The 21,241-nt window shown below is 43.3% G+C and overlaps 1 protein-coding gene across 9 annotated transcripts in view; it reads left to right on the plus strand.

Moving 5' to 3' along the window:
* CATSPERE (catsper channel auxiliary subunit epsilon) overlaps positions 1–21,241 on the plus strand; it is a 57,776-nt gene that overhangs the window by 18,413 nt on the left and 18,122 nt on the right. For all 9 annotated transcript variants that reach the window (XM_080997655.1, XM_080997654.1, XM_080997658.1 and 6 more), the window contains 3 exons: positions 5,977–6,416; positions 9,106–9,164; positions 19,791–19,866. In XM_080997655.1, the coding sequence (XP_080853781.1) occupies positions 5,977–6,416; positions 9,106–9,164; positions 19,791–19,866 (575 nt within the window). The remainder of the gene's footprint in view (positions 1–5,976; positions 6,417–9,105; positions 9,165–19,790; positions 19,867–21,241) is intronic.

Below are 21,241 nucleotides of genomic sequence, written 5' to 3' on the forward strand. Positions count from 1 at the left end.
CAGAATTCCTGATCTTTATCTCATGTAGAACTGGATTTTCTCCACCACAAGAAGGAGTTTCAAAGCTTTACTATAGAACAGTCTTAAATACTAGTTACAATAAGATAAATGTTACAAGACAAGAAAATAACACATTGTAAACAAGCAATGAGGTTTAGTTCTTTCTCTCTCTGGTCCAAGAGGAAGGTCTTAGCTTGCTCATCATTGCAAAGCTTATCTGTAGCTGCTGTTGCTACAACCTATCTCCAAAAAGCACATTCTGGCTTCTCAAGTTTCAGCTTCTTGCTGTGAGAGCTCTGCAGCGCATGTTTCTGGTGATGAGTCATAGAATCATAGAATTGTAGAACTGGAAGGGATGCAAGCTCCTCAAGTGCTTTCACGTGGCTGTAATGTATCTTTGAACTCTGATAATGCTTCCTGGGTGAATGGAAAGTGGGATTTGTGTGAAAAAGGCTGTGCGGCTTTTGCATGTCTGGGGCAAGTTTGTGTACTCCTGCTCTTGATGGTAGGGCCTGAACCAATGGATTCAAGTTACAAGAAGGGAGATTCCAACTGAATATCAGAAAGAACTTTGTGGGAGTAAGAGCTGTCCCTTGGAAGGTGGTGGACTCTCCTTTATTGGAAGTTTTAAAGCAGAGGTTGGATGAATATCTGTCAGCAGATTCATTAGCTGAGATTCTTGCATTGCAGGGGGTTGGACTAGATGACCCTCAGAGTCATCCAAAAAGTACGATTGATCTTCCCCTTCTGTCAAACAAGGCACAGTTAATCTCCCCCCCCCCTCTTTTGTCAGGGTACACATACTGATGCATACTCCCACCTTCAGTAGGAGGCCTGTTTACACATTACACTAGTGAGAAGAGGCCTAATATTGTATTGTATCAAGCTATATGGTCAGGGTTCAGAAAAGAGCTCAACCGTGCTGTATCGTTGTTTCATATTTGGTGGGTGAGGGGACACAAGTTTCTAGATTTCAGGAAGCCAAATAACAATTACAAAAAGAAAAAGAAAAAGTGAATGTTAAGAATACACAGGTGTATTCTTTGCAGATCATTTTTTCTTTGGAGCAGCATTTGTTTGAAATTATGAATTGTAACACATTCATTACTAATACTATTCATAATAAGATAGTATAACTGTTAAATTATAAGTATCACAAACATTAGTGGAGGGCAGTTCAAACTTGAGAGAAAGAACATACTACAGTGGTACCTTGGGTTAAGAACTTAATTCGTTCCGGAGGTCCGTTCTTAACCTGAAATTGTTCTTAACCTGAGGTACCGCTTTAGCTAATAGGGCCTCCCGCTGCTGCTGCTGCTGCTGCTGCTGCTGCTGTGCCGCCGCCATGTGATTTCCGTTCTCATCCTGAGGTAAAGTTCTCAACCCAAGGTACTACTTCCGGGTTAGCGAAGTCTGTAACCTGAAGTGTCTGTAACCCAAGGAACGACTGTAATCAATTGCACATCTGCATGCACATAATTAACATTTGGTATATCATCTTAGTATTGACATACATTCCAAGATCTCTCCCCACCTAGCACTTCATACAGGAGGAGTGGTCCTAGCTAACTTAACTTCATATACAAACTTCTGGACTGTGTACCTCAATTCTTTCCAAAATTCTGCCAGGGTCACTAGTATGTTTTCAGGAGTTTGTATACCTGAAATAAATATAAGGTGTGGCGATGTGTGCCTTGCAAAATTTAGCTACCAGATGTATGTAATGACATTATCCTAAGTAAGGGAATAACAATACTCCAGGTTTCTCTGGCAGAGGCTGCAATATAGCTGAGTTACAGGAGACTCAGATTCATCCCTGAACCCTAGTTTGGCTGCATGCTGGGAGGGTGGCTGCCAGGAAGTAGCATTAATTGGTCATCCTGCAGTTGAACAGGATGTTTGCACATTGTTGTTGGATATGAGAGAAGAAAATGTGGCCTTCTGAAAGGAAGAATAATGTGTGTTCCCAATTTTAATTTAAAACAATGTGCCCCAGAAATCACCTTGGAAATGAAAGACACTATACAAATAATTTCAAGAAATAATTGTTAATGGTTTCAGAACTCACAGAGTTAAAGAGTTCTGGTGACGTCTCTTTCCTGAGGCGTGGTTAGAAACACTTAAGGGAGGGGTTTGACTCCGTGTGTTTCAGTCTGACTCTCGGACGCCATGCGAAAGGGAGAATGTGTCAGTTCTCGCCAGGTCTGAATTTATGGTGTTATTCTTCATGATTAAAGCCAAGAGTAGATAAGGACTGCCTTGTGTCTGCTCTGATTTATTCCACACGTGCTGCACTTTGCTTCTCACCGCTGTGTTTCGCTCTGCTACCGGCAAGAGAAAGAGGCCTGAGGAGGACTTTTGCAGGAGGCACGGATAGCTTGCAGAGTTTCGCAACGGAAGTGTGCCAGGCTCCATGTTCAGTCTCTGTGTACACTCTTGTCCGGTGGAATCTCAAGAGGTTATGGATGCTCGCCAAAGCTTTGAAGCATTGCAGGAACGTCCCATGTGTGGGGGAAGCCAGCAGGAAAGTTGCTGGGGTCCAGCTGGAGCTCTGGAGCTGTGTCTTTGAAGCTGGAAGGAGCTCGCTGAGGAGAAGCCGATCTGCCGGAGGCCGGAGGAAGCTACTGCCGAGTCGTGAGTAAGCTCAGCCCCCGGGGAGGAGGAGATGGCTCAGTCCCAGGAACACGGCTTTGAGCTTAAGCTGCCGTGTGCGAAGCTAACTCTTAACTCGTGGCTAGAGTGGAGTTATTTAGCAGAGTTGTCCCTAGTTGGAGCCAAGCTCTGGGAAACAGTCACGCCGATGTCTACGTCAGCTGGGGCGGTTGCAAGCCAACGTGAAGCTGAGGAGCGTGTGCTTGCTTTTCTGGCTGACAACGTGAGTGCTGATTTGAGGCCTATAGTTCTGGATGCAAGGAAGCCTGAGGTTGCTTGGGTAGCTCTCCAGGAAGCGTGTAAAGCTGGGGGCAGAGGCAAGGGCCGGGAGATGGCTGCATCAGGGCAAAAAAGGCAAGAAAGCACGGAAAGCCGGTGCACAGCTGGGAAAGGCTGTGGGACCCCTGAGGGGGGCGAAGGGACTGTTGCCACTGTTGCTGCTGCTGCTGGTTTAGCAGAGTCTAAAAGCTGCGTGGGTGATGCAACATGTCTGCGTGAGGAGCTTGGAGAGAGGCAAGCTGCTGGGGGCCCTTTACCCATCACTGGGGGTGCAGGAAAGCGTCCTGGGAGCCCTGGGAGCAGTGGGGGGGGCGGTGAGTGGTAAAAGCTCAGAAAAGCCTCTTTTTCCAAAGGCTGCCAAAAGTTGTTTGCGTCGTGAGTCGAAGCCTGGGAAACAGAAGAGTGCTGAAGGCTTCAAGGCCAGCCATCTGCTGCAGAGGGAGATACGTGCTTCAGAGCTGTCTGGGAACTCTGAGATAAGTCCAGTCTTCAGAGGAACGCAGGATGCTGCGGTTACGGACGCTGTCAAGGACAGGTGCAGCCAGACGTTTGTTGGCATGGCAACGCTACAGAGCAATGCCAGCAGGGACACAACTGTGAAGTGGGTGTTGGATTCAGGAGCGAGTCATCACCTGATAACGCCATCTGCTGGGGAGCTGCGGAATTGCAGAGCTGTTTTGGCTGGAATGACTTTTAAATTAGCTGACGGGACAAAACGAAATGTATCTAAAGCAGCAAATGTCTATGTTTCTGTTTTGCAGGCGGAGCTGGAGTGCTTCATTGTACCAGGGATGAAGTGTTGCCTGTTATCGATTTCTGCTCTGGCGAAGCAGGGATACAAAATTTGTTTTGAAAATGATACCTGTTCCATTTTCAGAGGGGGGAGGCAACTTGTCAACGTGGAGAGCAAGGACAATCTCTTTGTTCTGGAAACACCTCTGGAGGGTGGTGGGAATGCAGGGAAAGCACAGGCGCAGTGTGCTAGTGTTCCCAGCCATGATTCATGTGTTCATGTATGGCACAAGAGAATGTCTCATGCTTGTCTGGAGGATGTTAAGAGGTTGCCAGGCTGCACCAAAGGTTGTAAAATCACGCCATGTGAAGGATCCCTAGTGTGCAGGGCATGCAGCAAGGTTCAAAGGTGCAGGTTTCCCGGGGTAAAGAGGGTAACCACAAAACCTTTTGAGTTGATTCACACAGACCTTACAGGACCAATGAAGTGTGAGAGTCTGGGTGGGGCCAGGTATCTGCTCTTGTTAGCGGATGATTTTACTCAGAATTTATGGTCTTTTTCTCTCAGGTCGCAGAGAGAGGCGGCGCAACTCATCCAGGATTGGGTTGCGGAGGTGGAACTAAGGTTCTCCACCAAGGTGCAAGAGTTCAGGAGCGACCGTGGGTCACAGTTCACTGGGTCTGCTCTGAAGGAGTTCTTCAAGGAAAAGGGAATTCGTCACCAGGTGACGGGTGCAAAGTCTCCTCAAGAGAGAGGCGTGGCAGAGCACAGGAGTGAAGCACTGGCTGAAGCTGTCAGGGTTTTACTGTGTGACTCTGGGCTGCCTCAGAGCTTTTGGAGTGAGGCTGGGAAGTTTGCCAGCTTTGTTTTTAACAGGTCCTACAATCACGATGTAGGTGACACACCGTATTTTCTGTTGCACAAGAGGAAGCCACAGGTGCATTTCTTCCGTTCGTTTGGTTCCAAGGCTTCAGTGCCAATACCAACAGCGCAACGGAAGGAGGGTGGTCCTAGGTACCAGGACATGGTCTTCTGTGGGTATGATCCTGCAACAAATGGGTGGAAGTTTGCATACCCAGAGGGTGATCAGACCACGCTGCTGGTCAGCAAGCATGCTGAGTTCTTTGAGCAGGGTGGTTGGTCACAACCTAGGTATGGTTCTGATTTTCTCTCAGAATGTCTGTCCGATTCTGAGGGGGAGGAAAGGGAGGAAGAAAGGGAGGAAGGAGAGGCAGAGGCGGAGCCTGTTGCTGAAGACCAGGTTGCTGATGATGGTCAAGCACAGGGGTGGGTTTCTCCACAGGTTAAGAGAGAACCCAAGAGTGAGCCTTCATCTCCTGTTAACCAAGTGCAGGAGGCCCGAAGACGCAGCAAGTCAGAGGGGGAGTCTTCTGAGCTTGCTGGAGACACACTTGCTGACCCCAGTGGGTCAGGAGGAGCGCCCGAGGTTGTGCTCCGGCGGTCAACTCGGACCACAAAGGGGATTCCACCGGAGAGGTTTCAGGTCACCAGTGCGTGGGTTGGTTTCGCACAGTGTGATTCTGGGAGTGTGGAAGGGATTCAACAATTGCCTGGGATAGATGCCAGTGGGAGGCAAAAGGCAATGGGAGGTGAGTTGAACTCAAAGAGGTCTGTAAATAGGGGTTCACAGTTTCCCTCAGGATTCGTGACGAGAGGGGGTGTTAATGGTTTCAGAACTCACAGAGTTAAAGAGTTCTGGTGACGTCTCTTTCCTGAGGCGTGGTTAGAAACACTTAAGGGAGGGGTTTGACTCCGTGTGTTTCAGTCTGACTCTCGGACGCCATGCGAAAGGGAGAATGTGTCAGTTCTCGCCAGGTCTGAATTTATGGTGTTATTCTTCATGATTAAAGCCAAGAGTAGATAAGGACTGCCTTGTGTCTGCTCTGATTTATTCCACACGTGCTGCACTTTGCTTCTCACCGCTGTGTTTCGCTCTGCTACCGGCAAGAGAAAGAGGCCTGAGGAGGACTTTTGCAGGAGGCACGGATAGCTTGCAGAGTTTCGCAACGGAAGTGTGCCAGGCTCCATGTTCAGTCTCTGTGTACACTCTTGTCCGGTGTAATCTCAAGAATAATGAATGTTCAGAATCACAAGCATACGTTTTCTATAGATAATTTTTGCCACAATTCAAGGCAAATTTGTACTAAGGACAAATGTTTGTTAAAACAATCAATCACTGTTACTGAAAAGATAAGAAAGAATTGTACTTTTATTGATAATAGTAATATAATTATATACATAAACCAGATGTTATATTAAGCTCTATCTATTTTTCTCTCTCCTTTTTATAGGCAGTGCTGGAAACACTGTGATCAAAATGAAAAACAATGACATGTTTTTCTTAAAGTTTAATATGAAAGATGTTCTAAGGCTCAGTGCTTGGGAAACTGAAGCCAGAGACTTTGCCATATATGTGAATGGGCATGGTGACTTCTTTTTGCTCATAAACAATGGTACTCATATATATTACAAGGCTTATCCACTGAAAACTGAAGTACTTAGTGCCACAAATCCTTTAGGAGAGGTCTGTCCGTATATATCATTTCAGCAAAATATGGAAGCAGATACTTACTATCTGGATATGGGAACAAATATGACCTTTTGGGCCCAGATTGTCTTTCTGGAAAATGTGGGATTGTCCACAGAAGTTACAATCTACAGGTCACACTTGCTGAAGCAAAATAACTCTATTCAATATGAAATAGCACGTGGAATTTGTACTAAGAATCAGGTAGGTGAAGCTTGCATTTTTCTTCCTGTTTGTTTCTTTCTTGGGTCAGGCTGTCTGGTTCAGATATGTTACTGGCTACAGACACATGCAAGGCTACTAGCATATTTCTGATTCAATGGGAATTCCATGGATGAACCAGATTTATGAACTTACACTTCTACATGAAACCTATAGATAATGGGTGCAATGATTTCCTCAGTCATGATAGCTCAGAAAGGGGCTATTATAATACAGTGGTACCTCAGTTTATGAACTTAATCCGTTCCAGAAGTCTGTTCTTAAACCAAAACTCTTCTTAAACCGAGGCGTGCTTTCCCTAATGAGGCCTCCCGCCACCAGTGCCCTTCCACCATTCGCATTCCATTCTTAGACTGAGGTAAAGTTCTCAAAGCAAGATACTATTTCCAGTTTTGCTGAGTTTGTAAACCAAATCGCTCTTAACCTGGACAGAACCGAGGTACCACTGTAATATTTTAAATAACTAACTAAATAAGAACTAATATAATCAAGTTTTATGATTCACTAAATACATACAAAGTTGTACATGAATATTCTGTTGTTGTTGTTTAGTCCTGTCTGACTCTTCGGGACCCCATGGACCAGAGCATGCCAGGCACTCCAGTCTTCCGCTGCCTCCCGCAGTTTGGTCAAACTCATGCTGGTAGCTTCGAGAACACTGTCCAACCATCTCGTCCTCTGTCGTTCCCTTCTCCTTGTGCCCTCAATCTTTCCCAACATCAGGGTCTTTTCCAGGGAGTCTTCTCTTCTCATGAGGTGGCCAAAGTATTGGAGCCTCAGCTTCAGGATCTGTTCGTTTTTTTGGCTCAAGGTCAGCAGCCACACTACCTGGGGTGTACGAGCCTTCCATATCTTTCTGGTATAATTCCTCTGTGTATTCTTGCCACCTCTTCTTGATGTCTTCTGCTTCTGTTAGGTCCTTACCACTTTTATTATGGTAATCTTTGTACGAAATGTTCCTTTCATATCTCCAGTTTTCTTGAACAGATCTCTGGTTCTTCCCATTCTGTTGTTTTCCTCTATTTCTTTGCATTGCTCGTTTAAGAAGGCCTTCTTGTCTCTCCTTGCTTTTTTTGGAAATCTGCATTCAATTTCCTGTATCTTTCACTATCTCCCTTGCATTTTGCTTGCCTTCTCTCCCCCGCTATTTGTAAGGCCTCGTTGGACAGCCACTTTGCTTTCTTGCATTTCCTTTTCATTGGGATGGTTTTTGTTGCTGCCTCCTGTATAATGTTGCGAGCCTCCATCCATAGTTCTTCAGGCACTCTGTCCAGCAAATCTAAATGCTTAAACCTGTTCCTCACTTCCACTGTGTATTCATAAGGGATTTGATTTAGATTGTATCTTACCGGCCCAGTGGTTTTTCCTACTTTCTTCAGTTTAAGCTTGAATTTTGCTATAAGAAGCTGATGATCTGAGCCACAGTCAGCTCCAGGTCTTGTTTTTGCTGACTGTATAGAGCTTCTCCATCTTTGGCTGCAGAGAATAAAATAAATCTGATTTTGATGCTGCCCATCTGGTGATGTCCATGTGTAGAGTCATTTCTTGTGTTGTTGGAAGAGCGTGTTTGTGATGACCAGCTTGTTCTCTTGACAGAACTCTATTAGCCTTTGCCCTGCTTCGTTTTGATCTCCAAGGCCAAACTTGCCAGTTGTTCCTTTTATCTCTTGATTCCCTACTTTAGCATTCCAATCCCCTATAATGAGAAGAACATCCTTCTTTGGTGTCACTTCTATAAGGTGTTGTAAGTCTTCATAGAATTGGTCAATTTCAGTTTATTCAGCACCAGTAGTTGGTGCATAAACTTGGATTACTGTGATGTTAAAGGTCTGCCTTGGATTCGTATTGAGATCATTCTATCATTTTTGAGATTGCATCCCAGTACAGCTCTCGCCACTCTTTTGTTGACTATGAGGGCCACTCCATTTCTTTTACGGGATTCTTGCCCACAGTAGTAGATATGATGGTCATCCGAACTGAATTCGTCCATTCCCATCCATTTTAGTTCACTGATGCCCAGGATGTCAATATTTATTCTTACCATCTCATTTTTGACCACATCCAACTTACCAAAGTTCATGGTTCTTACATTCCAGGTTCCTATGCAATATTTTTCTTTACAGCATTGGACTTTCCTTTCGCTTCCAGGCATATCCGCAACTGAGCAGCCTTTCGGCTTTAGCCCAGCCGCTTCATCAGCTCTGAATCTACTTGTACTTGTCCTCCGCTCTTCCTCAGTAGCATGTTGGACGCCTTCTGACCTGAGGGGCTCATCTTCCAGCGTCATAACTTTTATATGCCTTTTGTCTTTGTCCATGGAGTTTTCTTGGCAGGGATACTGGAGTGGCTTGTCGGTTCCTCCTCCAGGTGGATCACGTTTGGTCAAAACTCTCCACTATGACCTGTCCATCTTGGGTCGCCCTGCACGGCATAGCTCATAGCTTCTCCGAGTTATTCAAGCCCCTTCGCCAAGGCAAGGCAGTGATCCATGAAGGGGGATTCAAATGTCTAGGATAAAGTGGAGTTTATATTTTATATAATTTGAAGTTCTTTTAACTTTTAGTAACCTGTTTTATTCTGATATAATGAGTAATGTTACCTGTCTGCAGCCCTTAAATATATGGTATTTTAAGACTAACTATTCATTATTGTTGTTTATTATATCTTAAAGACTGTAACACTTTATCATGACCATGATTATTCAACAGAGGGAGAGTATGAAGATGCAATGTAAGTATAATGATAGTTAAAATATGAAAATGGTTAACAATTTATTGGTTACATTTACATTTCAGAAGAGTCAATAGCATAAGCACACTGAAGGCTTATTGGAACTAGCTCAGGGCTGGGGAAGTTCTTTTTAATTCCAAAGACCACGTTCCATCTTGGGAAGCCTTCTGGGAGCTGTTAATTTGGGGGTCCTATCTATTCTTGGTTTTACAAGTGAGGCCATGTGTTTAGTCCAAGTCCCCTTCTGAGATGGACCACCATTTTTCTTTAAGATCTCCCTTTTTCACTATGATGAGAGCTTTGGCATTGTTTAACTACACTTTGCATTTTCAAATCATCAGTCAATACTCTCAAATGAGGTAAATCAAGCGCAATATCTTTTTTCATTGTATCTATTTCAACAATAGATGGTTCAAAATTACACATATCAAAATATCAATATGGGTTACAGACCCAGCCTCCCAGTGAAATTTATTATTGTGCCAGCCATATAAGTAGCAGTTCCCACAAATTCATTTAAAGGTGTTTGGTTAATCACAATAATATTCACAAGCTGTTCTCTGAGTAAAGTACATTCAGCAGCTGAATCCTAAGGTGTCCTTTGCAGCTCAGTTCCTAACTAACCCCTCTGTGGTCCACAAGGACTTTAAATATGATGTGGTTGTAATGCTGCTATTATAGTCCAATTCTGACAGGGGGCCACTGGAGTTTAGGCCTCCCTTTCATCTGCTCAGAACATGACCATAAGAAGAACCTGCTGGATCAGGCCAACGGCCCATCTAATCCACCATCCTGTTGTCACAATGGCCAGACAAATTCCTGTGGGAAACCAGTAAGCAGGATTCAAGCATAAGAGCACGCTACCTTCCTGTGGCTTTTCAGCAACTGGTGTTCTGCTGCCTCTGACTGTAGAGGCAAAGCATAGCCATCATGGCCAATAGCCATCAATCTTCCATCAGCTCGTCTAATCCTCTTGTAAAGCCATCCAAGCTGGTGGCCATGACTGCTTCCTGTGGAAGCAAGTTCCATAAATTAGCTATGTGGTGTGTGAAGAAGTACAGTAGTACCTCAGGTTAAGTACTTACTTTGTTCCGGAGGTCCATTCTTAACCTGAAAATGTTCTTAACCTGAAGCACCACTTTAGCTAATGGGGCCTCCTGCTGCTGCTGTGCCGCCGGAACACGATTTCTGTTCTCATCCTGAAGCAAAGTACTTAACCCGAGGTAACATTTCTGGGTTAGCGGTGTCTGTAACCTGAAGCGTATGTAACCTGAGGTACCACTGTACTTTATTTTATCCCTCGTGAATCTTCCAACATTCAGCTTCAGTGGATGCCCACAAGTTGTAGCGTAATGGAGAGGAAGAAAAACTTTTCCCTATCCACTTTACCATGCCATGCCTCATTTTAAAAACTTCCATCATGTCACCTCTAACTTGCGTCTTCTCTAAACTAAAAAGTCCCAAACATTGCAACCTTTCTTCAAAGGGGAGTTGGTCACCAAGAAGCAACCAGAACTGTACACAGTAACACAAATGCTGTCACACTATAGATTCATATAATGCCATTTTGATACTGGCAGCTTTATTTTTAATTCCTTTCCCAATGATCCCTAGCATAGAACCACAATGTTCCAATGCAAACCAAAGATCTTGTGCTGGGGGTTAATGCACAGACATTTTTCTATTCTGAGTTGCAGGCTGAAACCAAGAGCCTTGCTGTGGCTCAGTGCATAATAGAGGAAGAGCAACAGTTCTCTGAATGGAAAGAAGTAGAAAGTGGAGTCCCCCAATGATTAGTACTGGCACCTGTGCTTTTTAACTTGTTCATAAATGAACTAAAGTTAGAACTAAGCAGTGAGGTGGCTAAGACTGATGATGATACAAAACTGTTCTGAGTCATGAAAACAAAAAGAGCTTGAGGAAAGCTCTGAAAGCATCTCTCCAAACTCAGTGAATTTCACATATATGCTCATGGGGTCTGGAACTGGGGGTGACGGATCAGGAATGAGGCATTGAAGTCATGATAAATAGCTCAATGAAGATGTCAACCCAGTGTGTGGTGGCTATGAAAACAGCAGATTCTTTACAACAGTGAAGTACTCTAGAAACAATTTATCAGTCTTTTTTTATATAATGGAACTGCATCAAGATGTTTTATCTGACACCCAGCTTTCAATAAGAGATGCCAGCCTTGACCCCTAATATCTAATCCACTTCCCCTTCTAGCAAATGTCCCCCACAGTCCAGCATATCTATCTATTTATCTATTTTTACCAGCAAGCCCATTACAATTTCTCTGTTGCTGTTTATCCTATCTCCCCTGTAATCTTTTATTGTCAGTACACCCTGTACTGTTAAAATATGTGAATGAATATCCTTGCTATCACACTCTTGTTTCCACTCTTCTTCCCACATATCATCATCATTATCCAAATAAGCTCCAACAATTCAACAAATTGGCTTCTGAGCATGGAGCTGCTCCTTCAACACCCCTCCAAATTTCTATTAGCAACCTGTTGCTTTTTCAAGTTGCTGTGTCAAAACTTTCACAGGTCCTTGCAAATCTGCTTTTTCTACTTCATGTCCTCCACAGGTCCTTGCAAATCTGCTTTTTCTACTTCATGTCCTCCAACTGGCATTGTAAATGTTCATTACAACTCTCCTGTTCTCCCTACTCCTCAGACAACCTCATATTTTCAGCAGCTGGTCCCAAATTCTGTGCAATTACTTGGTTTTCTTCTCTTTCAAAATTATCACCATGCATTCACATATGTTTATATTCCTGTTCCTTAATGGCTAAAGCTAGTTCTGTCTTTGCAACAATCTACTCTTCAGTAGTAGGGACGCGGATGGCGCTGTGGGTAAAAGCCTCAGCGCCTAGGACTTGCCGATCGAAAGGTCGGTGGTTCAAATCCCCGTGGTGGGGTGCGCTCCCGTCGCTCGGTCCCAGTGCCTGCCAACCTAGCAGTTTGAAAGCACCCCTGGGTGCAAGTAGATAAATAGGGACCGCTTACTAGCGAGAAGGTAAACGGCGTTCCGTGTGCTGTGCTGGCTCGCCAGATGCAGCTTGTCACGCTGGCCACGTGACCCGAAAGTGTCTGCGGACAGCGCTGGCTCCCGGCCTCTAGAGTGAGATGAGCACACAACCCTAGAGTCTGTCAAGACTGGCCCGTCCGGGCAGGGGTACCTTTACCTTTACCTTACCCTTCAGTAAGCTAAGCCCATTAGATCTAGTCTTATCTTCTACAGCAGCAGGGAAGTGTTTGTCATATTCTATGTGACAGCTCTTCCAGTATTTGAAGGGTGCTATCAGGTCCTTCTCAGTTTTCTGTTCTGCATACTAAATATACCCAATTCCTTTAACCTTCTCTCATAGGACTTGTTTTCTATACTACCTAACATCTTCATCACCCCATTCTCATTTGTCTATATTATTGCATGCTACCTTAATCTCCAAGCAGTGCAAGATTCCAGGCTTACCTAGGATTCAGTTTCCTTTGGAATGAGGGACACTGGAGACTGTGGTATCTTTATGATATATGGTTTATTTACACATATATACAACATGAGCTTGATGGACACCGCATTAACACCTCAAGAAGGTGTTGCTTCCCCAATAGCCACAGCCTTGGATTCAAGCAGAAATCAGGCATGGCTCCTTCTCCCAGCTGCCCAGCCTGCAGCCTTGCTTCTAGCTCACGTAACTCAGACCTTCAACTCTGGCTTTTGTCTATCTAACTACCAGCGAGTTGAAGTAAGGGGGCTCATCTATTTGTCATCTGGCACAGAGCCACTTCCTTTGTTGCCTTAATGGTTCATACTTAGAGGGACACTAGCCCACCTGGAAGCTAGCCTGGCTATTTCAGGAATTGAATCTGTGCTGGATCCAGTAATTAGGAGAGGGCTCAGGCATACAGCCTCCCGTCTCCCCCAGCAAACCATATCACTCTTAAAGTGTGGTGTGCAGAACTGGACACAATACTCCCATGTGAGTTCTAACTAGTATAGAATGAAGTGGAACTACCACTTTTCATTACTGGGATGTTATGATTTGGTTGAAGCAGCCTAAAATCACATTAGCTGCCTTGTAGCTGGATCACTTTGCTGACTCACATTCAGCTTATGGTTTATTACAATCCCAAGAACTTTGTACTACTGCCAAGCCATGTTTCCTGCCATCCTTTACTTGAAAATTTTAAAATGTATTGCAAAACAGATATTTGCATATGTCTCTTGAGTTTCATTTTGCTATTTTTGACCCAGCTTTCCATTCTATCAAGGTCGTTCTGAGATGTTAGGTAGCAGTTCTGAGTTTTGTGCCTTTGGCAAATTTCATGATTCACTCCTCCCTTTCATCTATAAAACTACTAAAAATGTTGAAGAAAACCAGGCCCAGACTAGAGCCCTGCAGCAGCACATTCAGTCTCTCTCCGGGTTGATGAGGAACAATTGATGAGCACTTGTCCACACTTAACCAGTTTAGTAACCAAAATAATATGTAGAACTTCGTCAAATGTGTTTCTGAAAGTAAGAGAAATAAAAATCACAGCACTTCCAAAATCCATAATCTAGTAACCTAATTTTTAAAAATGAGTTTAAAAAGTACACCTGGCTTGAGAGCAGTACATGTGAAAAGGATCTAGGAGTCTTGGTTGACCACAAACTTGACATGAGCCAACAGTGTGACGCGGCAGCTAAAAAAGCCAATGCAATTCTGGGCCTCATCAATAGGAGTATAGCATCTAGATCAAGGGAAGTAATAGTGCCACTGTATTCTGCTCTGGTCAGACCTCACCTGGAGTACTGTGTCCAGTTCTGGGCACCACAGTTCAAGAAGGACACTGACAAACTGGAACGTGTCCAGAGGAGGGCAACCAAAATGGTCAAAGGCCTGGAAACGATGCCTTATGAGGAATAGCTAAGGGAGCTGGGCATGTTTAGCCTGGAGAAGAGGAGGTTAAGGGGTGATATGATAGCCATGTTCAAATATATAAAAGGATGTCACATAGAGGAGGGAGAAAGGTTGTTTTCTGCTGCTCCAGAGAAGCGGACACGGAGCAATGGATCCAAACTACAAGAAAGAAGATTCCACCTAAACATTAGGAAGAACTTCCTGACAGTAAGAGCTGTTCGACAGTGGAATTTGCTGCCAAGGAATGTGGTGGAGTCTCCTTTTTTGGAGGTCTTTAAGCAGAGGCTTGACAACCATATGTCAGGAGTGCTCTGATGGTGTTTCCTGCTTGGCAGGGGGTTGGACTTGATGGCCCTTGTGGTCTCTTCCAACTCTATGATTCTATGAGTTTATTAGTCTGGCAGGATTTATTCTTGACAGATTCATGTTGGCTTCTATTAATCACTATAAAAAAAATCCTTCCAGTAGCACCTTTAAGACCAACTAAGTTAGTTCTTGGTATGAGCTTTCGTGTGCAAGCACACTTCTTCAGATACACTGAAACAGAAGTTGCCAGATCCTTCTATATAGTGAGAAGGTGGGGAGGGGTATTACTCAGAAGGGTGGTGGGAATGGGAGATTGGCAGATAGCTGAGATGAGCCTGATGACGACTCTTAACGACTGTAATAGGTCTTACAGGAAAAGGCAAGGGGTGAGAAGGTGAGAAATGGCTTAGTCATGTATAATGGGATAAGAATCCAATGTCTTTGTTCAAACCAGGTCTCTCCATGGTTTTAAGCTTGGTAATGAGTTGCAATTCAGCAGCTTCTCTTTCCAGTCTATTTCTGAAATTCCTTTGTAGTAAAACAGCTACTTTGAGATCTTGTATAGAATGTCCTGGGAGATTGAAGTGTTCTCCTACTGGTTTCTCTGTTTTGTGATTCTTGATGTCAGATTTATGTCCATTTATTCTTTGGCGTAAGGTTTGGCCTGTTTGTCCAATATAGAGAGCTGAAGGACACTGTTGGCATTTGATGCCATACACAATGTTAGATGATGAGCAATTGAATAGTCCCGAGATGGTATGTGTGATGTTGTTGGGGCCAGTAATGGTGTTGTCCGGGTGTATGTGGCAGCAAAGTTGGCATCTGGGTTTATTGCAGGCTCTGGTGCCAGTGTCCGTGTTAAGTCTGGTTGTAGTATTATTGTGGGTTAGGAGTTGTTTAAGATTGGGTGGCTGTCTGTAGGCAATGAAAGGTCTTCCTCCCAGAGCTTGAGAAAGAGAACTGTCATTGTCCAGGAGAGGTTGTAGATCTCTGATGATGCGTTGTACTGTTTTAACTTGGGAGCTGTATGTGATGACTAGAGGTGTTCTGTTATTTTCTTTTTTGGGTCTGTCTTGCAGCAAGTTCTCTCTGGGTATAAGTCTGGCTCTGTTGATCTGTTGTCTAACTTCATCTGCTGGGTATTTTAGTTCTGAAAAGGTTTGCTGTAGATCTCTTAGGTGAGAGTCTCTGTCTGTAGAATTGGAACAGATGCAGCTGTAACGTAGTGCCTGGCTATATACAATGGACTGTTTGGTATGTTTGGGATGGTAGCTAGAGGCATGTAGATATGTTTGTCGGTCAGTTGGTTTACGGTATAAGGTGGTGTCTATGCGCCCATCCTGTATTTTTATAGTAGTGTCCAAAAAATGTATTTCTTGCATAGATTGATTCATTGTAAGGTTGATTGTGGGGTGAAAATCATTAAATTTCTGGTGAAAGGTGTCCAGGGTCTGTTGACCATGTGTCCAGATGATAAAAATATCATCAATGTATCGCAGGTACAAGAGAGGTTTGAGTGGGTAGGAGTTTAGGAAACGTTGTTCTAAATCTGCCATGAAGATGTTGGCATACTGTGGGGCCATGCGGGTGCCCATTGCTGTGCCGCTGATCTGAAGGAACAGGTCATCACCGAATTTGAAGTTGTTGTGGGTAAGGACAAATTGGCAGAGTTTGGTGGCAAGGTCCGCTGTGGTTTTATCTGAAATGGTGTTCCTTATAGCTTGTAAACCATCGTTGTGTGGGATGTTGGTATACAGAGATTCCACATCCATAGTAGCTAGTATAGTATTGTTGGGAAGATTATTTAAAGATTGTATTTTCCTCAGAAAATCTGTGGTGTCACGTACATAGCTGGGAGCACTGATGGCATATGGTTTCAGAACAGAGTCCATATAACCGGAGACACCCACTGTAATAGTGCCAATACCTGAAATGATGGGGCGTCCTGGATTTCCTGGTTTGTGTATTTTAGGTAGAAGATAGAAAGTTCCTGGTCGAGGTTCTGTTGGTGTGTTGGTGAGGATCTGTTCTTGGATGTGTGGGGGTAGCTCCTTAACAATCTTGTTCAGTTCTTTCTTGTATTCTTGTGTGGGGTCTGAGTCCAATTTTGTGTAAAAGGCGGTATTGGAAAGTTGTCTGTGAGCCTCCTGAATGTAGTCAGTTTTGTTCATGATGACGACAGCTCCACCTTTGTCTGCTTCTTTAATTATAATGTCTGGGTTGTTTCTGAGAACCTTCATTGCCTACAGACAGCCACCCAATCTTAAACAGCTCCTAACCCACAATAATACTACAATCAGACTTAACACGGACACTGGCACCAGAGCCTGCAATAAACCCAGATGCCAACTTTGCTGCCACATACACCCGGACAACACCATTACTGGCCCCAACAACATCACACATACCATCTCGGGACTATTCAATTGCTCATCATCTAACATTGTGTATGGCATCAAATGCCAACAGTGTCCTTCAGCTCTCTATATTGGACAAACAGGCCAAACCTTACGCCAAAGAATAAATGGACATAAATCTGACATCAAGAATCACAAAACAGAGAAACCAGTAGGAGAACACTTCAATCTCCCAGGACATTCTATACAAGATCTCAAAGTAGCTGTTTTACTACAAAGGAATTTCAGAAATAGACTGGAAAGAGAAGCTGCTGAATTGCAACTCATTACCAAGCTTAAAACCATGGAGAGACCTGGTTTGAACAAAGACATTGGATTCTTATCCCATTATACATGACTAAGCCATTTCTCACCTTCTCACCCCTTGCCTTTTCCTGTAAGACCTATTACAGTCGTTAAGAGTCGTCAGCAGGCTCATCTCAGCTATCTGCCAATCTCCCATTCCCACCACCCTTCTGAGTAATACCCCTCCCCACCTTCTCACTATATAGAAGGATCTGGCAACTTCTGTTTCAGTGTATCTGAAGAAGTGTGCTTGCACACGAAAGCTCATACCAAGAACTAACTTAGTTGGTCTTAAAGGTGCTACTGGAAGGATTTTTTTTATTTTGACTATGGCGGACCAACACGGCTACCTATCTGTATCTATTAATCACTGCAATTGTTATCAAGATGCTTACAGATTGATTTCTTTATAATCTTTTCTAGTATCTGCCCATAAATTTGAGTTCAACTATTCTCTTTCCTTTTTGTGAAGATTAGTACATTTGCCTGTATGCATGCACCCTGAAGCAAGAGGCTTGCACTAATGCAAAATTTATTTATTTTTAATAAAACTAAACCCATTGAACAGCTTGCTTCTTCCGTGACACATCACAGCCTGTTTTTTAAAATTTGTCTCAGTTTGAAACACAATCTGCCACATGGCACGGGGAGCTGATATAAAGTCTGCCTAGGCTCCAAGAACTAGTTTCACATTCTTTGGATCCAAGCCATAGTTTACAATGTGAAAACTCTGGGGAAATTGCATACCAGAATTATATAACTTATTAAGGCAGAATTTTGTTTTTCCTTGGCACCATACGTAATTTAAAAATATTTCTCCAGGACACCAATTTAAAACCATTTCTATTTGGGCAAACTGGGCTCTAGCATAAGATCCAAAGCCTAAAACTATTTGCATTTCCAACTTTGGAAATCTAATATTTGAGGAAGCTGTGGACAATCTTAGACACATTTTTTTAAAAAAGGTTACCCATCAGTTTCTCTGGTGTACAAACAAGAGAAGGAAAAAGGTACTCACTGAATGGGGTTGTCCTCGCCACATAAACATAGATTGTATTAAAAAAACCTTTGTCCACTTACTTTTGTCTATAATGATTTACCCCAAACATATTGCTCAGACAACGTTCAAGAAATTCCAAATTAATTGTATCTCAGCTAGGGCACACATCTCTGAATAGTTAATCTCCAGCTGATGCCACTATGTAAAGATTATAGGGTTCAGTGTCCAACCAAATCCCCCAAATTGTATGCTGCCACCACTCCTGTTAAGAGTCCTTTCCTTCAGACCCAGGAGATGCCTGTAGCTCTGTGGGATCCCTGTGAGGTTCCAGGAAGCCTCCAGCAAAAACAACCATTTGTATGGTAGCTAAGTATGATCAAATAGATCTAAGGCACTGATTTACGCCAAGGCAGATTTCCAAATAACCACAGTAAAATGTAGAACATATATGTTTAAGAATAATAAAATAATACCATGGTAAGAACCCTGTTACTAAATAGGAATAAAATATTTTAGGAGGTCAGTTAAGAAATTAGAAACATAATGGAAAATACACTAAAAACAATGAAAAATTGGACAGCCTAAGCTAAGATACTTCATCATCACACTCTGACTTTGCAAAGAGATGTGGCTTGACAGGTCAGTTCAACAACCAAAACTCAGAATACAAGATGGGGATAAACAGGAGGCTAGCAGAGGGGCTAGTTTGGGGCAAGGAATACTACAAGGTATATCGCTTTTATATATTTTTGCCTCTTATCCCACTTCTCAGCCAATCACAAGGCTACTTAGCTGCAAATTTCCAGAACCTAGGTTGGATGATAGAGCCCTATGACAGCACAGTGGAAAAATGTAACTATAGTTAGTAAATGACAATTTCTGTCCTTGGGATACTGGTACAAAATAAGCAGATGCAGTATATCTTGGGCCTGCTAGCTGAGGGTCAGAAACTGCTATCTCTTGCTTGAAGGCCTCACCTATAAGTCTGAAGTTCTTAAATGAACCAAGTTTTACCCACAAAGAACCAAAATTTGACACACTGATTCCCAAGTTGGCACAAACCTGGCATGGGATCTAAAAATCTTGATATCCTCATCCTGTTGCTTAGCATTGGATCCCTTTTTGGGATGTTACTATAAAAGCTTGAGGTCATTATTTCAGATAGGAAATCAATATGTAGAAACAACAATTCTCATGCAAAGGGGTTTTTAGTTCTAAGGTCAAATGAATGATGAATACAAGTGGCCACACTGACAGCAAACACCATCGCCAGATTTGTTTGGGCCCTTAGCATACCCCCAGCCATGTCTGTGCACCATGTTGCAATGGGTAGCCATGCTTCCACTCTCATTTTCATCATCTCTATCCTTTTTTGGCTGCTTTGCCAGTGTATCTTTGCTTGTGGGACAGTTCTACTGACAGAGTGCTCTGTTGGCAGATTGTGGGAGTTCCACTGGCACATCAGTCATGCCAGCAATATATGTTAAATTCTGACAGTATTGCGGTGCTTCCACCAGACCCTGAATCCCCCAGCCAGAATCTCAAGTATAAGACTGAACTCTTAAAAAATTAAGTTTGTGGATTTGAATTTTGGGAACAGATAATAAAATAAATATCAATTGTGAAGGCAACACATAAGTATTATATTAAGGATTAATTTTAAGTGTCTTAAATATACCTGTTTTATGGCTGATACTTCCTTGTAGAATTAGTTCAACGGGTATTATGACAATTGAAGTGGAACCTTCCCTCACTGGAAGAACATGTATGACTCCCAACAAGGTAAGTTTTTAGCATGAGATGCTAATCTTTCTTTTTAAAAAAGGATGAAAACAACTGAATACCATAGTACCTTAAGCACTAACAAATACACTGTTGCAAAAACTTTCATTTTTTAAAAAAATACCTGATAGAGATCTTTAATGTCTGACTTTATATCAAATGAAGATAAAGTTGGCTTGGAGGGCCACATGGTGTGCAGAAGGGGAAAAAACAACATTAGAGGGGAAGTCCTAAGGGGAACCCTGCCCCCAAAAAAACCCCCAATAAGGACAGAGCCACATACTGCTGCTTGAAGTGTGTAGGAGGATTACAGACATTCCCAGTGAGAGGAGGGATGGAATAAAATATTGTGAGGTACAGGATGGCTGGTTGAACAGAACACAGGTTCATTCCACACATTTTGTTAAAGATTCTTGTTATTCCCCACCCCTGGGCAGCCCATCCTGTTTCACTGCCTGAGTTTAAATGGGAATTGCTCACACACACACTACTTCTCCCGTCATGGTGCCCCATCTCTTGCCGAACTTGACAGGAGCCAGGGTGGTGTGGCCCCTTTTGAAGCGGCCCTTCCTGAAACCAGAGGTTTTAGAAAACTACCACCTAGTCATACAATAATAGCTGATAGATATTGCTGACCGCCTGGTCCCCATTTTTTAGTACAGTGGTACCTCGGGTTACATATGCTTCAGGTTACATACGCTTCAGGTTACATACGCTTCAGGTTACAGACTCCGCTAACCCAGAAATAGTGCTTCAGGTTAAGAACTTTGCTTCAGGATGAGAACAGAAATTGTGCTCCAGCAGGAGGCCCCATTAGCTAAAGTGGTGCTTCAGGTTAAGAACTGTTTCAGGTTAAGAATGGATCTCTGGAACAAATTAAGTACTTAACCTGAGGTACCACTGAATACAGTTCTGCCATTCATATTGGGTGGAAGGACAGAGGTTAGATCAGATAGAAAAATCTCCTGGCCACAACCTGGATCGTCAGGAGCAGCTGTACACTAAGCAGCATTTGGCTGCATACATACTCTATCAAGGGAAATGCCTGTCAGTGGCAAGGGCTCCAGCCTCCTTGGATCCTCTATCAACATCAGCTCCATTTTATCCAGGTTCAGTTTTATTCTCCTTATCCAGCAGACCGTAGCCTTCAGACACCAATGAGTTCAGGACCAAGGATGCTCTGGTTAATGGATGATAAAGAGAAAGAATGAAGCAGAAAGTTAGGCAACATCATGATATTAATCATATCAAACTCTTAAATTCCACATTCTCTCTCCCAGCAGTTTTGCATAAATATTAAATGACAAACATTACCAAATAAAAAGAGCCTCACAAGACACAGTTCTGTCTCCACTATCTGGGTACATATTGAGAG

Source organism: Podarcis pityusensis, assembly GCF_964106645.2.
Source record: "Podarcis pityusensis genome assembly, chromosome: 3".
NCBI classification, from domain to species: Eukaryota; Metazoa; Chordata; class Lepidosauria; order Squamata; family Lacertidae; genus Podarcis; species Podarcis pityusensis.